Source organism: Lolium perenne, chromosome 2, assembly GCF_019359855.2.
Source record: "Lolium perenne isolate Kyuss_39 chromosome 2, Kyuss_2.0, whole genome shotgun sequence".
Classification (NCBI taxonomy): Eukaryota; Viridiplantae; Streptophyta; class Magnoliopsida; order Poales; family Poaceae; genus Lolium; species Lolium perenne.
This window is the reverse complement of record NC_067245.2, coordinates 84829460-84846294: the sequence shown is the minus strand read 5'-3', so window position 1 is coordinate 84846294 and position 16835 is coordinate 84829460. Positions and strand designations below refer to the sequence as shown.

The window sequence follows — 16835 nt, the reverse complement described above, 5'->3', positions numbered from 1 at the left end:
CAAATATAGCAATCGATGCTTTCCTCTTTGAAGGACCTTTCTTTTACTTTTATGTTGAGTCAGTTCACCTATTTCTCTCCACCTCAAGAAGCAAACACTTGTGTGAACTGTGCATTGATTCCTACATACTTGCATATTGCACTTGTTATATTACTTTACATTGACAATATCCATGAGATATACATGTTATAAGTTGAAAGCAACCGCTGAAACTTAATCTTCCTTTGTGTTGCTTCAATACCTTTACTTTAATTTATTGCTTTATGAGTTAACTCTTATGCAAGACTTATTGATGCTTGTCTTGAAGTACTATTCATGAAAAGTCTTTGCTTTATGATTCATTTGTTTACTCATGTCATTACCATTGTTTTGATCGCTGCATTCATTACATATGCTTACAATAGTATGATCAAGGTTATGATGGCATGTCACTCCAGAAATTATCTTTGTTATCGTTTACCTGCTCGGGACGAGCAGGAACTAAGCTTGGGGATCCTGATACGTCTCCGACGTATCGATAATTTCTTATGTTCCATGCCACATTATTGATGATATCTATATGTTTTATACACATTATATGTCGTATTTATGCATTTTACGGCACTAACCTATTAACGAGATGCCGAAGAGCCAGTTGCTGTTTTCTGTTGTTTTTGGTTTCAGAAATCCTAGTAAAGAAATATTCTCGGAATTGGACGAAATCAACGCCCAGGGTCCTATTTTTGCACGAAGCTTCCAGAAGACCGAAGGGGAAAGGAAGTGGGGCCACGAGGCGCCGACACAACAGGGCGGCGCGGCCTGGCCCTTGGCCGCGCGGCCCTGGCGTGTGGGGCCCTCGTGTGGCCCCCCGCGTTGCCCTTCCGCCTACTTAAAGCCTTCGTCTTGAAACCCCCAGTACCGAGAGCCACGATACGGAAAACCTTACTGAGACGCCGCCGCCGCCAATCCCATCTCGGGGGATTCTGGAGATCGCCTCCGGCACCCTGCCGGAGAGGGGAATCATCTCCCGGAGGACTCTTCATCGCCATGATCGCCTCCGGAGTGATGAGTGAGTAGTTCACCCCTGGACTATGGGTCCATAGCAGTAGCTAGATGGTCGTCTTCTCCTCATGTGCTTCATTGTTGGATCTTGTGAGCTGCCTAACATGATCAAGATCATCTATCTGTAATGCTATATGTTGTGTTTGTCGGGATCCGATGGATAGAGAATACTATGTTATGTTAATTATCAATCTATTACCTATGTGTTGCTTATGATCTTGCATGCTCTCCGTTATTAGTAGAGGCTCTGGCCAAGTTTTTGCTCTTAACTCCAAGAGGGAGTATTTATGCTCGATAGTGGGTTCATGCCTCCATTAAATGCAGGACGATGTGAGAAAGTTCTATGGTTGTGGATGTGCTGTTGCCACTAGGGATAAAACATTGATGCTATGTCCAAGGATGTAGTTGTTGATTACATTACGCACCATACTTAATGCAATTGTCTATTGTTTGCAACTTAATACCGGAAGGGGTTCGGATGATAACCTGAAGGTGGACTTTTTAGGCATAGATGCATGCTGGATAGCGGTCTATGTACCTTGTCGTAATGCCCAATTAAATCTCACAATACTTATCATATCATGTATGTGCATTGTCATGCCCTCTCTATTTGTCAATTGCCCGACTGTAATTTGTTCACCCAACATGCTATTTATCTTATGGGAGAGACACCTCTAGTGAACTGTGGACCCCGGTCCTATTCTTTACATCGCATACAATCTACTGCAATTGTTCTTTACTGTTTTCTGCAAACAATCATCTTCCACACAATACGGTTAATCCTTTGTTACAGCAAGCCGGTGAGATTGACAACCTCACTGTTACGTTGGGGCAAAGTACTTTGGTTGTGTTGTGCAGGTTCCACGTTGGCGCCGGAATCCCTGGTGTTGCGCCGCACTACACTCCTCCGCCATCAACCTTCAACGTGCTTCTTGGCTCCTCCTGGTTCGATAAACCTTGGTTTCTTTCTGAGGGAAAACTTACTGCTGTGCACATCACACCTTCCTCTTGGGGTTCCCAACGGACGTGTGTTTCACGCGCATCACTCGTGCAAGTGCTCCTCGAGTACGGCGTCGACGCCGACAAGCCCAGACGCGCCCGGACTCCCCTCGAGATAGCAGCCGCTGTTGAATATATAAGCAAATATCCATATGAAATAATCCGTACAAGTAATTGATAAATCATGACGATGAAATAAACAGATAACCTAATCGTGTAGACTAGTAAGGTAGATGAACAGATCACATGTAAACAAGACAAACCGATCGCATCTACCACAGAAACTAGAAGAAGAAACTCTAAGAGAAACTGAAAGAGAAACGACAAGATCACATACTTCGCAGCAGCGTCGTTGTCGCCCATGTTGAGGTTGTCGAAGAAGTCGGTGAGGTCCGGGAAGAAGTTGTCGTTGTGGAGGAACTCGTCGTCCGATGACGACGTCGTGATGCCAGTAGTCGCGCCGGAGCGCTCCCCAAAAACCTGATTGCCCCTCACCCGTACAGGTTCACGAGAGGCAGGGTTCCGGAGGCCTACTGTCCCGGCAGTCGGTGCACGCCGACGGACGGGATGAGGAAGACGAAGGCGGCGGCACAATGAACTGGAAACAGGTAGTCGCATATGCGTCTGGTACAGACTAGGGTTGGCGTCCGTGCTTATATAGTGCGGTTCGGGAAGGTCGTGGGACGCAGCCCACGTCCGAGTCGGCACAGCCACGATCCAGAAAAACCGGAAGGCAAAACGGCTGAGTAACGCGTCCGTTAATGACTCGAAATTGATTACACAATTAATTTCCCAAACAGCAAAAAGATAAGCTCGGCTCGGCGAGATTCCCGCAACCCGCGGCGTGTCGTGACGTGACGAGGCGAGGCGGGCGGCGGAGGAGGAGGAGTGCGCGAGGGCTCTCTCTCTTCTCACTCACTTACTAGGACTAGAACAACCCACCTTATATACCACTCCAACTCTCTCCCAACTAGCAATGTGGGACTAAACTTTTAGCCCCCACTAGTGCTGCCACTGATTATTGGAATGAGCCATGTGAGTTTCAGAATTTGATAATGGGCCATGGGCCGAAGGCCAAATGCCCAAAATTCCAGCAATCCCCCACAAACTCTCATTGGCACATCTCATCAGTAAGTTTCCAGAACATTGTTTGATATACCGGTATGTCGTGGAGACTGTTAAGTTGAACTTCCACTTAAAGCTTCATATTACACTAGATTGCAACTTGGATAGTGGACTATGCCTTGAACTACAAGTTTTCTGCGCACTAGCTTCATACAAACCCTAGACCGATACTAGGTTGCCGCGAGTCTTCCTCGCGGTTTGGAGTTTATACGTCATACTCCAGGGCCTTTCATGAGTTTACTAGAGAGCACCCAACTCTCATAGATTCCGACATTTAACAATCAGACTCATATAGGTGTGTTCTTCAAAAGATGTTCTGCAGGACAACATCTCTGCTAAAATAAGCCACTTAGAACACATTAAGATAATTATCAACCTGCCATGCAGATTAGGAGAGTATTGCATCTTACGGAGTGGTAAAATTGCAATAGGGATATATACTCTCCTCCCAGCTGACCAACAGCTTGTCTCCTAGTTCTAATTCACGGGATCTCCGATCACATAGAGTGGGTTACCACCGTGGGCAGCTCATAGTCTGGGTCTCATACCCATCTCCCTCGATGCATCTTCTATCACATTTCGTGATAGTCCCTTTGTGAAGGGGTCTGCCAGGTTTCTAGACGTATGGATAAAATCCAACGCTATAACTCCGGAGTTTCTCATTTTCCTAACAGTTTTCAGTCACCTCTTCACATGTCTTGATGACTTCATATTATCCTTAGAACTGTTTACTTTGATGATCACAGTTTGATTATCACAGTTCATAGGAATAGCGGGTATTGGTTTCTCAACCACAGGTAAGTCCATCAAGAGCTCACGAAGCCACTCTGCTTCAACAGTGGCTGTGTCTAATGCTGTGAGTTCTGCTTCCATAGTTGACCTCGTAATGATGGTCTGCTTGCAAGACTTCCAGGAAACAGCGCCACCTCCAAGTGTAAACAAATAACCACTTGTGGCGTTAGTCTCGCCAGCATCAGAGATCCAATTTGCATCACTATAACCCTCAAGTACCCTTGGATACCCAGTATAGTGAATGCCATAACTCGCAGTGCCTTTCAAATAGCGCAAAACTCTCGCAAGAGCATGCCAATGAACATCTCCAGGTCTAGACACAAAATGGCTGAGTTTACTTACAGCAAAGGAGATGTCAGGCCTCGTGGCGCTGGCTAAATACATAAGCGAGCCAATGATCTGCGAGTATCGCAATTGATCTCTAGCAATTCTTTTATTCTTACGAATTATCACACTAGGATCATAAGACGTTGGAGAAGATTTGCAGTCGCTATACCCGAAGCGACTCAGGATCTTTTCCACATAGTGGGACTGAAGCAATGTAATCCCACCATCGTCATCCTTCAGCAGCTTGATGTTTAAGATCACATCGGCTACTCCCAAGTCCTTCATCCTCCTTAATCACAGTAAGGCTGGTCCCGAATATCAATATGTCATCGACATAGAGACAAAGAATAACTCCCTCGCCCCCACCATGGTGATAGTATACACACTTGTCAGCTTCGTTTACAACAAAGCCTTCAGCGGTTAAAGTTCTTTCAAACTTCTCATGCCACTGCTTAGGTGCTTGCTTAAGCCCATACAAAGACTTCAGTAATTTACACACCTTTCCTTCTTGACCATCTACTACAAATCCATCAGGCTGCTCCATATAAATTTCCTCTTCAAGCTCTCCATTTAGGAAAGCAGTCTTAACATCCATTTGACGAACGAGAAGACCATGTGAGGCAGCCAAAGATAGTAGCACTCGAATGGTGGTCAATCTGGCAACAGGCGAGTATGTATCAAAGAAATCTTCACCTTCTTTCTGGGTATAACCCTTGGCCACAAGACGTGCCTTGTACTTTTCAATAGTACCATCGGGCCTAAGCTTTTTCTTGAACACCCAATTGCATCCTACAGGTTTGCACCCATAAGGACGATCAGTAACCTCCCAAGTTCCATTTGCTAAGATGGAATCCATCTCGCTACGGACAACTTCCTTCCAGTAGTCAGCATCCTGAGATGCATAGGCTTCTGAAATAGAAGTGGGAGTATCATCCACGAGGTACACAATGAAATCATGTCCAAAGGACTTTACAGTCCTCTGTCTCTTGCTCCTTCTGGGAGCTTCATTGTCATCCTCCACGGGATTATCAAAGTGTTCTAAAGCCATGGTAGGTTCAGGAAATATTTCCTGACTAGATGAACTAGGCATTTCCTGAATTGATGAGCTAGACGTTTCTTTCATAGGAAAGATGTCCTCAAAGAAAGTCGCATCATTCGAGTCCATAATTGTACCAACATGCATGTCGGATACCTCAGATTTTACTATCAAAAATCTGTAGCCAATGCTATGAAAGGCATATCCTAGAAGAACACAATCCATGGTTTTTGGTCCAAGCTTGCGCTTCTTGGGTATTGGCACATTTACTTTCGCCATACAGCCCCAATTTCGTAGGTAAGAGAGTTTCAACCTTTTCCTTTCCCATTCCTCAAACGGGGTAATGGTTTGTTCTTTGTGGGGACACGGTTTAGGACATGACATGCAGTCAATATCGCCTCCCCCCACCATGCCTTGGATAGACCTGATGTATCTAACATGGCGTTAACCAAATCAGTTAGAGTACGGTTCTTTCTTTCGGCCACCCCATTTGACTGAGGTGAGTAGGGAGGCGTCCTCTCATGGATAATACCATGTTCCGCACAAAAAGAATCAAACTCATTGGAAAAATACTCTCCACCACGATCAGACCTTAGCCGCTTGATCTTTCGATCAAGTTGGTTTTCTGCTTCAGCTTTAAAGATTTTGAAGTAATTAAGAGCTTCATCTTTAGATTTCAGGAGGTACACATAACAATATCGAGTAGAGTCATCAATTAAAGTCATGAAGTATCTTTTCCCTCCTTTTGTCAATTCACCATTCATTTCACAAAGATCTGAATGTATAACCTCCAGCGGTGCCAAGTCTCTTGCCTCCGCAGTCTTGTGAGACTTACGTGGTTGCTTAGCTTGCACACATACTTGGCACTTGGATTTCTTGACAATAGCAAATTTCGGAATTATATTCATATTCGCTAGCCGCGTCATGCACCCAAAATTAATATGACAAAGTCGTGAATGCCAAATATCGGACTCACTATCATTGCAAACATGATTAATAATTTGAGTACATATGTCTGACAGAGATAAGCGGAACAAACCTCCGCACACATGACCATTTCCAACAAATTGTTCACACTTGGAAATTACAACTTTATTGGATTCAAAAACCAACTTAAAACCATCTCGACATAAAAGCGATCAGCTAACGAGATTCTTATTAATGGAGGGAACGTGCTGCACATTCTTCAGCTGGATGGTCTTTCCCGAAGTAAACTTCAGATCCACCGTACCAACACCACGAACAGAAGCACGTGAGCCGTTTCCCATCAGCACGGAGCAAGTCCTTGCGACCTGATAAGAAGAAAACATAGAGACATCAGAACATACATGTGTATTGGCTCCGGTGTCTATCCACCAATTAGGAGAATTACATACTGAAATGACAGTAGGAGAAATACCGTACCCAACGTCCTTCATCTCAGTATCAACACCAATAACAACATTTGCGGACTTGCCGCTGTTCCCACGCCGATCATGGCGTTCTGGGCAATCAGGAGCCCAATGTCCAGGAGCGCCACAAACATGGCAGTTCCCTTTCTTCTTATAAGGAGTCTTCCTCTTGAAGTTGGTTGAGTTAGAGGCTTTCTTCTTCTCGTCAAACTTGCCTTTCCCATTGTTCTTATTCTTAGACTTGTGAGATTGGAAGTTTTTCTTTTGTACCACATTAGCACTAGAACCTCCTTCAAAACTACGAGCGCGTGTGTCCTTTGCTCTCGCCTTCTCTTCCACATGAAGCGAGCCAATGAGATCCAAAACGGAAAACTCTTGTCTCTTATGTTTCAGAGAAGTAGCAAAGTTCCTCCACGAAGGAGGAAACTTGGCAATAATGCCACCGGCCACAAATTTGTCCGGTAAGGTACACTTAAACTGCTCGAGTTCTTTGGCAAGTGACTGAATCTCATGAGCTTGCTCAACCACGGAGCACTCATCAGTCATCCTGTAGTCATAGTATCGCTCCATGACATACAATTCAGTGCCAGCGTCCAAGACCCCAAATTTGGCCTCGAGCGCATCCCACGCATCTTTACCATGGTCGAAAGCCATGTACGGGTCAACAATGTTGTCCCCAAGAATGCTGAACAAGGCCGCCTGATACGTCCCAAACGTATCTATAATTTCTTATGGTTCATGCTACTTTTATGATGATACTCACATGTTTTATACACATTATATGTCATTATTATGCATTTTCCGGAAGAGCCAGTTGCTGTTTTCTGTTGTTTTTGGTTTCAGAAATCCTAGTAAGGAAATATTCTCGGAATTGGACGAAATCAACGCCCAGGGTCCTATTTTTCCACGAAGCTTCCAGAAGTCCGAAGAGGAAACGAAGTGGGGCCACGAGGTGGCCACACAACAGGGCGGCGCGGCCCAAGCCCTGGCCGCGCCGGCCTACTGTGTGGGCCCCTCGTGATGCCCCCTGACCTACCCTTCCGCCTACATATAGTCTTCGTCGCGAAACCCCCAGTACCGAAAGCCACGATACGGAAAACCTTCCAGAGACGCAGTCGCCGCAAATCCCATCTCGGGGGATTCAGGAGATCGCCTCCGGCACCCTGCCGGAGAGGGGAATCATCTCCCGGAGGTCTCTTCATCGCCATGATCGCCTCCGGATCGATGTGTGAGTAGTCCACCCCTGGACTATGGGTCCATAGCAGTAGCTAGATGGTCGTCTTCTCCTAATTGTGCTATCATGTTCGATCTTGTGAGCTGCCTATCATGATCAAGATCGTTTATTTGTAATCCTACATGTTGTGTTTGTTGGGATCCGATGGATATTGAATACTATGTCAAGTTGATTATCAATCTATCATATATGTTGTTTATGTTCTTGCATGCTCTCCGTTGCTAGTAGAGGCTCTGGCCAAGTTGATACTTGTGACTCCAAGAGGGAGTATTTATGCTCGATAGTGGGTTCATGCCTCCATTAAATGCAGGACGTGTGAGAAAGTTCTAAGGTTGTGGATGTGCTGTTGCCACTAGGGATAAAACATCGATGCTTTGTCTAAGGATATTTGTGTTGATTACATTACGCACCATACTTAATGCAATTGTCTGTTGCTTGCAACTTAATACCGGAAGGGGTTCGGATGATAACCTGAAAGTGGACTTTTTAGGCATAGATGCATGCTGGATAGCGGTCTATGTACTTTGTCGTAATGCCCTGATTAAATCTCATAGTACTCATCTAGATATATGTATGTGCATTGTTATGCCTTCTTTATTTGTCAATTGCCCAACTGTAATTCGTTCACCCAACATGCTATTTATCTTATGGGAGAGACACCACTAGTGAACTGTGGACCCCGGTCTATTCTTTACATCTGAAATACAATCTACTGCAATTGTTCTTTACTGTTCTTCGCAAACAATCATCATCTTCCACACAATACGTTTAATCCTTTGTTTTCAGCAAGCCGGTGAGATTGACAACCTCACTGTTACGTTGGGGCAAAGTACTTTGGTTGTGTTGTGCAAGTTCCACGTTGGCGCCGGAATCCCTGGTGTTGCGCCACACTACACTCCGCCACCAACAACCTTCAACGTGCTTCTTGGCTCCTACTGGTTCGATAAACCTTGGTTTCTTTCAGAGGGAAAACTTACTGCTGTGCACATCACACCTTCCTCTTGGGGTTCCCAACGGACGTGTGTCTCACACGCATCAAGACTGTTTTCTTGCGCCGTTGCCGGGGAGATCAAGACACGCTGCAAGGGGAGTCTCCACTTCCAATCTCTTTACTTTGTTTTTGTCTTGCTTTATTTTATTTACTACTTTGTTTGCTGCACTTAAACAAAACACACAAAAATTAGTTGCTAGCTTTACTTTATTTACTGTCTTGTTCTCCATATTAAAAACACAAAAAAATTAGTTACTTACATTTACTTTATCTAGTTTGCTTTATTTACTACTGCTAAAATGAGTAATCCTGAAGTTGAAGTTCGTTCGTTTAAACAACAAGGTGGAGAAAGTTTTAAAGATGCTTGGTATAGAATTAGTGATGCTCATCATAGGTGCATTAAGAAACACTCCACTATTATCCTACTTAGGAACTTTTATGTTGGTATATCTAGTTGGAATAGGTATGTTCTTGATACTCTTTCGGGGGGTAATTTCCTAGGTACTCCTGCTTTAGAAGCTAGTTGCATCATTGAGAGTCTAGTTGGAATACCACCTGTTAATGAAACTAAAATTGAAATCTCTCTTGAGGAAGTCATGAAAAAGTTGGAAGCCATAGAGAAAAATCTTCCAAGTGTTGAGACTAAACTGGGGGTATTACTTGATAATACTGATAAACTTGATAAATCCCTAGGAGGAATTAATGAAAGAATTGCTATTTTAGAAACTTGTGCTATCCATGATAATCAAACCCATAGAATTGGTAAACTTGAAGAAGCTATGGGTTCTTCTCTTAAATTTAAGGAGAAAGCTTATGTCGGCAAGGAGCAAAAATTCATGTATGTCTCTAAGGTGCCTAAGCCAAAGAATTATAAGCCTAAAATTAATAAAACCCTTAGTACCACTATGGGAAATTTAGATAATGGAGCATCTAAGGTACCCTCTGCAACAAGTCTTGTTTGTGAGAAAATTTTTGATGTCAATGCTTCATCTCTTGATAATACTTGATTCACACTTTCTGCGCCTAGCTGAAAGGCGTTAAAGAAAAGCGCTTATGGGGGACAACCCATGTTTTTACTACAGTACTTTGTTTTATATTTGAGTCTTGGAAGTTGTTACTACTGTAGCAACCTCTCCTTATCTTTATTTTATTGCATTGTTGTGCCAAGTAAAGTCTTTGATAGTAAAGTCAATACTAGATTTGGATTACTGCGCAGAAACAGATTTCTTGCTGTCACGAATCTGGGCAGAATTCTCTGTAGGTAACTCAGAAAAATCTACAAATTTACGTGTGTGATCCTCAGATATGTACGCAACTTTCATTCAATTTGAGCATTTTCATATGAGCAAGTTAAGTGCCCCTGTAAAATTCGTATTTATGGACTGTTCTGTTTTGACAGATTCTGCCTTTTATTTCGCATTGCCTGTTTTGCTATATTTGATGGATTTCTTTGTTCCATTAACTTTCAGTAGCTTTGTGCAATGTCCAGAAGTGTTAAGAATGATTATTTCACCTCTGAATATGTGAATTTTCAAATATGCACTAACCCTCTAATGAGTTTGTTTTGAGTTTGGTGTGGAGGAAGTTTTCAAGGATCAAGAGAGGAGGATGATACAATATGATCAAGAAGAGTGAAAAGTCTAAGCTTGGGGATGCCCCCGTGGTTCATCCCTGCATATTTCAAGAAGACTCAAGCATCTAAGCTTGGGGATGCCCAAGGGCATCCCCTTCTTCATCGACAACATTATCAGGTTCCTCTAGTGAAACTATATTTTTATTCAATCACATCTTATGTGCTTTGCTTGGAGCGCCTGTTTGCTTTAGTTTTTGTTTTGTTTGAATAAAATCGGATCCTAGCATTCTTTATATTGGAGATATTACGCTCCGCTGTTTCGTATGAACACATGTGTTCTTAGCTTTACTCTTAATGTTCATGGCGAAGGTTGAACTACCTCGTTCATTGATATATGGTTGGAAACGGAAAATGCCGCATGTGGTAAATGGTATAATGTCTTGAATAATGTGATACTTGGCAATTTTTGTGCTCATATAGATCATGTTTAAGCTCTTGCATCATGTACCTTGCACCTATTAATGAAGAACTACATAGAGCTTGTTAAAATTTGGTTTGCATGATTGGTCTCTCTAAGTCTAGATATTTTCTGGTTGAAGTGTTTGAACAACAAAGAGACGATGTAAAGTCTTATAATGCTTACAATATGTTTATATGTGAGTCTTGCTGCACCATTTATACTTGAGTTTGCTTCAAACAACCTTGCTAGCCTAGCCTTGTATTGAGAGGAATTCTTCTCGTGCATCCAAATCCTTGAGCCGAAATCCATGCCATTTGTGTCCACCATACCTACCTACCACATGGTATTTCTCCGCCATTCCAAAGTACATTACTTGAGTGCTACCTTTAAAATTCCATTCTTTGTCTTTGCAATATATAGCTCATGGGAAAATAGCCTTAAAAACTATTGTGATATTGAATATGTACTTATGTATCTTATTTCTTAATAAGTTGCTTGTTGAGCGGTAACCATGTTTCTGGGGACGCCATCAACTATTACACCTTTGTTGAATATCATGTGAGTTGCTATGCATGTTCGTCTTGTCTGAAGTAAGGGCGATTTTCATGATCAAATGGTTTGAGTATGCATAATGTTAGAGAAGAACATTGGGCCGCTAACTAAAGCCATGAATCATGGTGGAAGTTTCAGTTTGGACACAAAACCTCAATCTCTTATGAGAATATTATCTATTGTTGAATGCTTAAGCATTAAAAGAGGAGTCCATTATCTGTTGTCTATGTTGTCCCGGTATGGGTATCTAAGTTGAGAATGATCAAAAGCGAGAAATCCAATGCGAACCTTCTCCTTAGACCCTTGTACAGGCGGCATAGAGGTACCCCATTGTGACACTTGGTTGAAACATATGTTATGCAATGATAATCCGTGTTAATCCAAGCTAATTAGGACAAGGTGCGGGCACTATTGGTATACTATGCATGAGGCTTGCAACTTATAAGATATCTTATACATAACACATATGATTTATTACTACCATTGACAAAATTGTTTCTTGTTTTCAAAATGAAAAGCTCTAGCACAAAAATAGTAATCCATGCTTCCCTCTGCGAAGGGCCATTCTTCTACTTTATTGTTGAGTCAGTTTACCTATTCTTTCTATCTTAAAAGCAAACACTTGTGTAAACTGTGTGCATTGATTCTTACATGTTTACCTATTGCACTTGTTATATTACTTTGTGTTGACAATTATCCATGAAATATACATGTTAAAGTTGAAAGCTGTAAGGGTATTTTACCCTTATCCATTATTTTGGTAACAATGACACCGTGCTAGTGTATTTGGACTAATACATGGCTACAAGATGATTCCCAGGTATTAGCCAAAGAGGTATAAAGGTGTATCAATGGAAGAAGAAGGCAATGGAGACCCCCCCAATTCGACGAAAAGATCAACAGGATTTTCCTGTGCCTGGCCGGTCACTGGCCCGGTCGGACCGGCCCTGGCACCGGCCAGCCCGGTCAGGACCGGCTCCGGCGCTTGTGCCATCCGGGCAGGATCCAGTAAAGGGGGGCAAGCCGTCCGGTCGCCGCCCGGTCTCCAGCCCGGTTAGGACCGGCGCATCCGGTCACCGGCCCGGTCGGACTGGCTACCGATCGGCTGCCCGGCGCCAACCGGATTTGGCGCTTGTGCCATCCGGGCGCATTCCAAAGAAGCCCGAAGCCCCCTCCGGCCAAGCTCCGGTCCTCGCTCCGGTTGAAACCGGCCGGCCCGGTCGAGAGCCCCGGTCTCGACCGCCCGTGCGCCGGCCGGCCCGGCGCCAAACCCGGTCAACCGGATTCCTCGAAGAAAATCTGATGTGGCAAGTTGACCAACGGCCATTTTTCGAAGAACACTATAAATAGGCCTTCTCCTACCTCTGAACAGTTAGGCACTACACTACAAGCTGTTCTTGAGCTCTCTCTCTCTTACTCCATTGCTAGAAACACCAAAAGCCTCAGATCTCCCTCCTCCTCCACTCAAACTCAAATCCCTCCGGGGAATCATTAGAGGAGGACCCGATCTACCGTTCTACCAAGCCAAATCTCATTCCCCCTTGTATTCATTGAGAAGCTTGCTTCCTAGGGTTCCTTGGAAACCCTAGGTAGGCAAGAGGAGTCCGGAAGCATCCGGGCTGTGGATTTGCTCCGGGCAAGATTGTGAAGGTTTGGAGGCTACCTCAAAGTCTACCACAAGTGAGTGAGCTATTCCTTCGTGGGATAGGCTCCGGAGAATAGGGTGAGCCTTCGTGGCGCGGGGAATCCTTCGTGGGACCTCCACTCCTCCAAACGTGACGTACCTTGTTGCAAAGCAAGGGAACACGGGAATACATCCTCGTCTCCGCGTGCTATCGGTTATCTCTAACCGAACTCCTTACTTGTGATTTAACTGCCTGTGAGAGCCTTCGTGCTCGAGTTAGTTGTATCCTCATATAGGTTGCTTCACCTAGTTTGCATTAGGCTCATCTTTATATTCCGCAAAGCCTAATATTGCAAAGAAAGAATTAAAATTTGTAGAAACCTATTCACCCCCCCTCTAGGTTTACCATCTCTATACTTTCAATTGGTATCAGAGCCTGGACTCTTATTAAGGGCTTCACCGCCTTAAGAGTGAGATGGATAAACTCTTCGAGGATCTAGATGACGACTCTAACCTTTCGGTTAAAGAGATGAAATCTAGATTCTTGGCATATGATGCCGAGAAGAAGAAAAAGGAGGATGAGCTACAAAACCAAATGACAGAAATGACTGCCATGCTTAAGAACCTAACTGCGGGTGGAACTTCTAGTGGGGCTTCGGCCTCTAAGGAAACCTACCATGATGTTAACCATGACTATCCCAGAAACACTTCACCCATGCCTCATATAAACCATAGTGGGACCGTTCCCCATTACGATGGAACTCACTTTCCACATTGGAAATCTGCTATGGAATCTCATATTCGCAGCTGCAGTGTGGAGCTATGGGAGCTCATTGTTCATGGACATCGGGAGCCACAAGATCCTACTCGGTTGACCTCCACCGAGTTCTACAACCGTCAACTCAATGCATCCACACGTGACAAGATTAGAAGTGGCATCAACCGCAAGCTTCTTGATCAAGTCGATGACATTGTCTCCGCTAAAGAGTTGTGGGATCGGATCGTAGTACTCCAAGAGGGAACCGATTTTATTCAATCAGCTCTCTATGAGACCGCAAAGCAAGAGGCCCACCAGTTCATGATTCGAGATGGAGAATCCGTATCCGATGCCTATGCTAGGCTTGGTGCTCTGAAAGTAAGGGTCAAGGGACTTGGTGCTGAGAAGTACAATGACGGCTTCGAGATGAACGAAGCCTTCATAAAATCCAAGGTCATTGCTATGATTGCCGTCAAACAAGAAGACACCAACCTTGCACTCAACTTGCAAATCATGACCAAGAGTGCCGATCTCAACTCCGATGATCTAGTCTCCTATGTGGCCGCCAATGAAAGCATGGCCAAAGCCGGAAAGAGGCTCAAGGCAATGAACCGTGTTGATGAAGCCTCACACAACCATGAAGCATCACACAACCTTGCTCTCAAAGCTAGAGCCGACCATGAAAGCAAAGAAGACTATGAAATTGAAGAAGATGAAGAGATGACTTCAACTAGTGACATTGCTACCGACTTTGCTTTCTTTGCCAAGAAGTACAAGGCAAAGTTCCCAATGCTCCTCAATGACAAGAAGAAGAAGAAGAGAACTTGCTACAATTGTGATGAAGATAACCACTTTGCAAATGAGTGCCCTTATGAGAAAAGGGTAGACAAGCCAAAGTTCATCAAAGGGGTCAAGCCAAGATTGAAGCCGAACCCAATCAACGATCGGTACAAGAAGAACAAGGGAAGAGCTTTTGTTGGGGCCGAGTACTTGTCCGATGAAGAAGAGGAAGATGAGGAGAAGGAGGCCGGAGTGGCCGGTTTAGCTTACTCTAAGCCCGGGTCACTCTTCACATATGACTACTCCAAAGATTACTCCACGGAGAATGATGTTGGCTCTTCCTTCATGGCAAGAACAACTCAAGATGATGACTCCGATGACTCTCCCTCCTCTCCAATCATTGGCTCTTGTCTTATGGCAAGGGAAACCAAGGTAATGGAACCTCCACCTTCCCTATCTAGTGTTCTTGATGATGAAAACGAAGATCAAGAAGAATTAATTATGCTTAAGGAACTCTATGATGTTAGATGCACCCTTCGTGGTGAAGCTCTTGTCAAGTTTGATTTCTTGATGGACTCACTCAAAGAAAAGGATGAGTCCATTGAGGAATTAGAATATCAATTGAATGAGAAGGAACGGAGATTCAATCTCCTAAGACAAGAGCTAAAAACCGAAAGGTGCATATCTCAAGGCCTTAAGCAACAAATTGAAACTTATGAACTTGATAAAGTTAGGGACCTAGAAACTATTGATAGGGCTCAATTATTGACCCAATAGCTCAATGCCTCAAAGGAGGAACTTGAAGTTGCTCCTGCTTCTCTCACTAGGGATCTTGACCACCTTGAAAGAGCTAACAAGCTTGTCAAGGATGAGCTCAAGAAACTTGGAGAGAATCATGATCTACTTCAAGAATCCTACAAAAGGGCTCTTGGATCAATGAAGGATCCCATTGATGTTGAAAAGCTTGCTTGTTCCTCCATTTCCTTTACTAGTGAGCATGCTAAACTTGTTGAGGAACATGTTCGTTTACAAGAGGAACTTTCTTTGCATGTTGAGACCAATGCATATCTTGAGTCCTTGGTGACCAAATATGGTATTGACTATCATCCTAATGAATCTTCTTGTGAGCAAGCATCTATTCTTGAGGAAAATGTTAGGCTAACAAAGGAACTTGCAAAGTTCACCACCGCCAAGACACAAGATGGGATTGGATGACCTCTTGAGTAAGCAAAGGTCAAACAATCAAAAGTATGGACTTGGATATACTCCCAAGTCCCACAAGAAGAACAACTACAAGAAGGAGAAACCCGCTCAAGATAAGAACAAGAAGGTCACTAACAATGGCAAAGCCTCAAAGGGCAAAGCCACTAGTGGTGACCGCACGAAACAAACGATCACTATGCATTATTTGTTGATTATTATGGTGATGCCTATGCTAACTATGTTGGCCCTCCTAATGGCTATGCTTATAGAGAGTACTCAATTTGGGTACCAAAAGATATTGTTGCCATTGCAAAGGAACCCATTAATCGATGGGTTCCTAAATCCTCTACTTGATTTTGTAGGGGTATTCCTCCGGTGGTCCAAAATGGGTGTTTGATAGTGGATGCACCAATCATATGACCGGAGGAAAAGGTGTGCTTGATCAATTCATTGAAGATATCAACAAGAAGTCAAGCATTACCTTTGGTGACAACTCAAAGGGAAAGGTACTTGGGTATGGCAAGGTAGCAATCTCTAAGGACTTGTGCCTTGAGACGGTTATGCTTGTTGAACACCTTGGCTATAACTTACTTTCTATATATCATCTTGCCGATGCCGGTTACAATTCATATTTCACTAAATATTATGTGCAAGTCTTTAGGAGTGACAATCTCAAATTGGTCCTTGTTGGATATGTGGAGAACAACCTTTACGTGGTTGACCTCTCGAAAGAGAGCCCCTCCTTCTCCACATGTCTAATGGCGGCCAAGCATGACGAAGGATGGTTGTGGCATCGCCGCCTTGGTCATGTTAACATGAGGAATCTTAAACAACTCCTAAAGGGTGAGCATATTGTGGGACTAACCGGCGTTTCTTTTGAGAAAGATCGTGTTTGTAGTGCATGTGTAGCCGGAAAGCAACTCAAGAAGAAGCATCCCATCAAGAGTATT

The 16835-nt window shown here is 43.8% G+C and overlaps 1 protein-coding gene across 1 annotated transcript; it reads right to left on the bottom strand.

Moving 5' to 3' along the window:
* Positions 1–2083: 2083 nt before the first annotated feature.
* On the bottom strand, positions 2084–7365 carry LOC139835528 (uncharacterized). Its single transcript, XM_071825387.1, has 2 exons — positions 6725–7365; positions 2084–2165 (listed from the first exon to the last, which is right to left on the bottom strand). The coding sequence occupies exons 1-2, from the start codon at positions 7363–7365 to the stop codon at positions 2084–2086; spliced, it is 723 nt and encodes a 240-aa protein (XP_071681488.1).
* Between the last annotated feature and the right edge of the window lie 9470 nt (positions 7366–16835).